The sequence below is a fragment of the Myotis brandtii genome, unplaced genomic scaffold (genome assembly GCF_000412655.1).
Source record: "Myotis brandtii unplaced genomic scaffold, ASM41265v1 scaffold743, whole genome shotgun sequence".
Classification (NCBI taxonomy): domain Eukaryota; kingdom Metazoa; phylum Chordata; class Mammalia; order Chiroptera; family Vespertilionidae; genus Myotis; species Myotis brandtii.
Genome location: NW_005370960.1, coordinates 301577 through 307179, shown reverse-complemented (window position 1 = coordinate 307179; position 5603 = coordinate 301577). Strand labels below are relative to the sequence as shown.

At 60.1% G+C, this 5603-nt stretch overlaps 2 protein-coding genes across 10 annotated transcripts in view; one reads left to right on the top strand and one right to left on the bottom strand.

The window, feature by feature from the left end:
* Window positions 1-174: 174 nt before the first annotated feature.
* GRB10 (growth factor receptor-bound protein 10) overlaps window positions 175-5603 on the bottom strand; it is a 125270-nt gene continuing 119841 nt past the window's right edge. For all 9 annotated transcript variants that reach the window (XM_014530554.1, XM_014530556.1, XM_014530557.1 and 6 more), the window contains 2 exons: window positions 3896-3989; window positions 175-3644 (listed from right to left, as the gene is read on the bottom strand). In XM_014530554.1, the coding sequence (XP_014386040.1) occupies window positions 3498-3644; window positions 3896-3989 (241 nt within the window). In that variant the 3' untranslated portion in view covers window positions 175-3497. The remainder of the gene's footprint in view (window positions 3645-3895; window positions 3990-5603) is intronic.
* LOC106724182 lies at window positions 1346-3107 on the top strand. The gene is made up of 2 exons (XM_014530559.1): window positions 1346-2047; window positions 2107-3107. Exons 1-2 carry the CDS (start codon window positions 1366-1368, stop codon window positions 2334-2336), a joined length of 912 nt encoding a protein of 303 aa, XP_014386045.1. The 5' UTR covers window positions 1346-1365; the 3' UTR covers window positions 2337-3107.

The following is a 5603-nucleotide window of genomic DNA, read 5'->3' as shown; positions in this document are numbered from 1 at the left end:
AGACCCAGACTCCGTGGGGCCCAGGAACTCGCCCCCCGCATGCCGGTTCCATGCCAGCTGCCCGCCCCCGCCCGGTGCCAGGAGGCACGCCGTCACCATCCTACATCCCTTCTAAAGAGTTTCGGCTACTGACCAGCTGGCGGCGTTCAAAATGAAGAGACAGCACACACCATGGAAAATGAAGAACACTGTATGTTTATTAATGTTTATTTCAAATTACAAGAAACAGATCACCAGTCCCTTATTGGTACAAAAATACCTGAAAGTGTATACTTAGGTTCATGAGCTGAGGAGCTATGTACAAAGAGGAGCAAAGCACATGAGTAGAGCTTGTCCCTGCACCTTCTGCACGCCTGGACCGCGGCTCGCCGACATCACACTCTCCTGCGAGCGAGTCCCACCCCCGAAAGGTGAGACGGCTGGTCAGACTGCCAGGTGTCACGTGCAGAGGAGAGAAGACAAGACTTCTAGACTGAGGCACATATTTCTTCAAAGTTTAGCAAACAAAAAAGCATCCTGGAACTCTCCCCCCAGCACGCTGGGGGCGCGACACCCGGAACACCGGCGTCTTCCTTCTCGATTTAGCCCAGGCTGTTACACGAGTATCACTTAGAAAGAAAAGAAATCACAGGCAGATAAAAACCCAACAGGCTCCCAACGACCCTGAGCTGTCCCGTGTACATTCACGTCACCGAAATACAAAAATAAAGGCCGAATGTCTTCAGCCCCTGGCTGGCGGGTGGACGCGGCCTCGTCCAGGGACCGGCTGCTGTCGGGGGGCCCTCCCGGCTGGGCAGGGCACGGACGCCCTGTGCCAAACCTGCACTCGCCGTCCATCCACGGAGGCCGGGAAGGTGCCAAGGGCCGGGCACACAGCTACATGCGAAACTGAGTCAGAGTCGGGCTCCTGCTGTCCTTTAAATAAAACGCGTGCGTATAAATATGAAATGCCGCAAACACTAGCATCTACGGGGGAGGGGGGCGGGCCTCGTCTCACGGCTGGGCCTGGTCTACTCAACAGGAAAGGCCGGGACCTGGCCCGGCTCAGGGGTCGCCTCCAGCCAGTGAGGGGTGGCGGCGTCAGAGTCAGTCCCGCGGTGGTCCGGGCAGCGCCCGCCAGCACAATGGGAGGCCCGCCTAAGGTCAATGCTATGAAAGATAAACTGGGTACAAAAAAGAAAACACAATTGAGTAACTATAGCTAAAAACGTCTTACTAAAACTTCTTCATCTGCATAAATGGACAGGCACAGAAAACAACCAGAGTGTGGCCTGTAGAGTAACAGTTTCCCCTCCACTGACTGACCCACGGTGCGGCCCGAGGCCGGGCCTGTGTTTCGGGGGCCCCGCGGTGGGTCGGGGGCACATGCAGAGGCCAGTCAGCGGCGGAACTGCTACTAGACAAGAAAATCACTTGCACCACAGAGGGCTGTGTGCTCGTCAGAGACCAAAGAAGAGAAAGACACGGCCACTCTCAGACCTGGGGACACCCCTCTGGGCCGGGCACCGTCCGAGCGGCCCCGGAGCGGGAAGCAGTGTCCTGCTGACGAGGCTGGTCCACGTCCCCAGCTGCTGTGAGGGACGAGGCGGCAGAGGCCGCCAGCTGCCTCCCGTGCCGGGGTCTCAGGCCGGGGGCATCAGGCACAGGCCGCAAAGCTGGGCCAGGACGTGCCCTTTCAATGTTTCCATCCTTGTCACCATGGAAACCCAGGAATCCAGGCCTGGAACATGGTGCCCTTTCAATATTTCCATCCTTGTCACCATGGAAACCCAGGAATCCAGGCCTGGAACATGGTGCCCTTTCAATATTTCCATCCTTGTCACCATGGAAACCCAGGAATCCAGGCCTGGAACATGGTGCCCTTTCAATGTTTCCATTCTTGTCACCATGGAAACCCGCCAATCCGGGCAGGGACATGCCCTGTCAATGTTTCCATGCATGTCACTATGGAAACCGGAATCTGGGCGGGGACATGCCCTTTCGACGTTTCCATCTGTGTCACCATGGAAACCCAGGAATCAGGCCTGGGACATGGTGGCCTTTCAATGTTTCCATCCGTGTCACCATGGAAACCCGCCAATCTGGGCGGAGACATGCCCTTTCAAGGTTTCCATGCATGTCACCATGGAAACCCGCCAATCTGGGCAGAGACATGTCATTTCAATGTTTCCATCCGTGTCACCATGGAAACCCAGGAATCAAGCCTGGGACATGGTGCCCTTTCAATGTTTCCATCCGTGTCACCATGGAAACCCGCCAATCTGGGCAGAGACATGTCATTTCAATGTTTCCATCCGTGTCACCATGGAAACCCAGGAATCAGGCCTGGGACATGATGCCCTTTCAATGTTTCCATCCGTGTCACCATGGAAACCCGCCAATCCGGGCGGGGACATGCCCTTTCAAGGTTTCCATCCGTGTCACCATGGAAACTCACAAATCTGGGCGGAGACATGGTGCCCTTTCAATGTTTCCATCCGTGTCACCGTGGAAACCTGCGGGTCTCTGCAGGAAGCTAAGCGGGTGACATTTTCTTATCAGAACCTTGAGTCCCCAAGGGAGGACAGCCATGAAGAGACTCAGGCCACCGCAGGGTCAGGCGGTGATCCTTCTAGAACAGGCGGCAGGTGAGCCGGCGGACGGACCACGGGCAGACGAGAGTAGCAGAGTCTCAAGAAAGCTGCCTGTCTCCAACCAGCGGGGGACTCGGCCCTGCGGGCGTGGCGTGGGGCGTCCCCGGAAACGAAGGCTCCTGGCTGCGGAAGACGGGCACCTGGGAGCACGAGCGCGGCACCTTGTGTGGAGAGCGAGTGGCGGACGTGGCTGCTGACTGGTCCACGAAGCTGTCCGATGCCGACCACAGGCGACGCCTGGGCTTTTTAGAAGCTTTTCCGGTAAACGGGGAAGGCGAGGGTGCCGATTATCCGGACGCCGAAGCCGCCTGCGGTGACCTGCAGGCGGGCCCGCCCTCCGATACCTCTGTGCTCCGTCGGCAACGTGTGCCCGTCCGCTTGAAACTGTCTCTCCGTCTTGTATGCGCTGCACAGCCGTGTCCCCGCCACCAGGGGCTGAATACAACATTGAAAACAAGGAGTGCAAAAAAAGGGATCAATACAAAAAAGTAAACATGTCAGTTTCAATTGTCAAGATTATTCCAGGGCAAGAGTTTATTTCCAATCACTGCTACGACTCTCACGTGGCCCCGCCAGGACGCTCCTTCCAGTTTTCCTCAAATTTAGCACTCGCTCTTTCAGCCCCTGATTTGGCTGGCAGGGTCCGAGCCACAAATCACCGTTACATCCAAGGACTATCCAATATTGGGGGTTGGCACCAAGGGAAACGATTCCGCTCCCCAGGTACAGAATCAAAGTGTGTTTTCAACCTGCACAGGCCTCCTACTCCTTCCAGTGTGAGCTCCCTCCAGCCACCAGCTCAGGCGGGTCTGGGGCCACCAGGCCACGTGGGTGCGCCCCAGCCGCCGGGCCGCGCCGGGCGAGTCACAAGGCCACGCGGACGCAGTGGTGCTTGAGCTTGCAGGGCAGCACCCCCTTGTTGAGCTGGTAGAAGTCGACGAGCTGGATCAGGTCGGAGAACTTGGTGTTCCCGTCGTCCAGGCTGAAGAACACCTGCCCCTCCTCCTCACACTAAGAGAGACAAGACACTCCCAGGTTAGAGCCACAGGGGCCTGGCCGGCACAGGCCCGCGCCCCCCTCGCGGGCAGGAAACAGCTCCCCCTTCCAGAAAAGCCTCCGGGACACCCTTTAAGCATCTCCCCCCGTGAGCGTGGACAGTCTGACATTGACTGCTCTGCAGTCCGGTTAGTTTATAACCTGAAAACTGCATTAAGAATAAAACCAGCAGAAACGAGGATTAGCAGGATGACAGCAATACTCACAGGTAAGATCTGGAAATTTTTGATTTTCTGGTGGTGGCTCAGCGTGAGCACGTAAGCCTTGGGGTTGCTCTGGCTGTCGCGGACCAGGAAGAGCCTGGGAAGGGAAGGTGACTGACCGTCAGTGTGAAACTCCAGACTCAGTGCGCACACCTGCCCATGCGCGCGTGCAACCACACACACACACACACACACGCACACACGCACACGCGTGCACAGGCACACACACACACACGCACACACCTGCCCATGCGCGCACACACGCACACACGCACACACACACGCACGCACGCTTCCCCGGGAGCCACGGTGCTCAGGGCCTCGGCGTGCGCTGGCCTCTGTGCAGCAGCACCCGCACACCCAGGCCGGGGACTCTCACATCGCTCCCCGAGGACCCAGGGCTCCCTGCGGCTCAGGGGAAGGGGGTGCGGCTGGAACACTCGGTCCGTGGGGTGAGGAAGCTCAAAGGTGACGGCCAAAGGCAGCCTGGCCAGATCTGGGCAGAGAGTGAACAGCAGGGATGGACGGACCCAGGTCAGCAGGGACCAGGAGTCTGCCATGAAGAAAAGGCTCCTCCTCAGAGCAGAAGGCGGGGCCGGAAGCCAGCCAGGCCTCGCGGGAAGGCAGGCAGAGCTGCAGGGCGAGCGGCGACAGCATCGCAGAGGGAAGGAGCAGCCTCCGTGGGGCGCCCTGGGCCACGTCCCCTCACAGGCCAGGCCCTCCACGGGCGGGGACGTCCACCCTGGACGCCCCCAAGAGACTCCGAGGATGCCTCAGCAGCTCTCCTGTCCCAAATGCGACACCTGACTCACCAGCCCAAGGCACATTCTAGAAGAACTGGCTTCTGCTCAGAACCAGGGTCATGGGAGGCAGAGGCAGACGAGGGAGACGCACCAGCGCAGGGGAGGGTCAGGGTGAGCCCTGATGGTGGGGAGCATGCACCTCGGATGAGGCTGCACCCCGTTAGGCTGCTCGGCAGGAGCCCTGCGGGCGGTGGGGGTGCATGTGTGGGGGCCGCAGCCCCTCCTGGGTGTATTTCTTGCCCTCACTCTCCTCCAGGTGTGAGTGGAGGCCACTACCCGGCTGCCCTGTCCTGTGTTGCCCTGCGGAGCTGACACCAGGGGCAGAGTGTGCTGATCTAGCCCCTGTGCGGGCGAGGAGTGGGTGGTGAGCTCTGCAGGGACCCACCGCTGCGGACCCGCTGCTGCAGGAGCCGCCCCCTCAGTCACAGGCTGCACCCCACCCCTGGCCAGTGCCCCCAGGGATGCCGAGTGGATGTGGCCAGGCTTAGCCCTGGGGACCTCGAGGGCCCTGGGAGGGCCATAGCGCCAATGACGCCAGGAGATGTGCCCAGTGACCCCGTCGCTATGGCGACTAGCCAGCGTCAGCCACCAGAGGCGCAGGAAGCCATCCCAGCCCGGAGCTGGCCCAGGCGAGAGAGAGAGGACCGAGAGAGAGGACCCGGGTCGGCTGTGGGCTGGGCCGTGTGCTCTCCGCGATGCTGACGGGGGGCACACAGGTGCCCAGCGCCTTACTGATCAGAGTGACTGGCCTGTGCGCTCCCTTCAGCACAGGCGGCTCGGTGACAGCACGCGCAGAAATGGCGACCCTCACTGGTGGACAGGCCTCGTGCAGCACACGCCCTGCGTGCCCTCGTCTGCTCAGTGCGGACCTCCCTCTGCCCCGCCCAGGAGTGAGGCCGGGACGGACC

Coding starts and splice junctions, on each gene's coding strand:
- LOC106724182 (XM_014530559.1), top strand. CDS start 1,366: ATGCAGAGGCCAGTCAGCGGCGGAACTGCTACTAGACAAGAAAATCAC. Junction 2,048..2,106: donor GGACATGGTGGCCTTTCAAT/GTTTCCATCCGT, acceptor TGCCCTTTCAAG/GTTTCCATGCATGTCACCAT.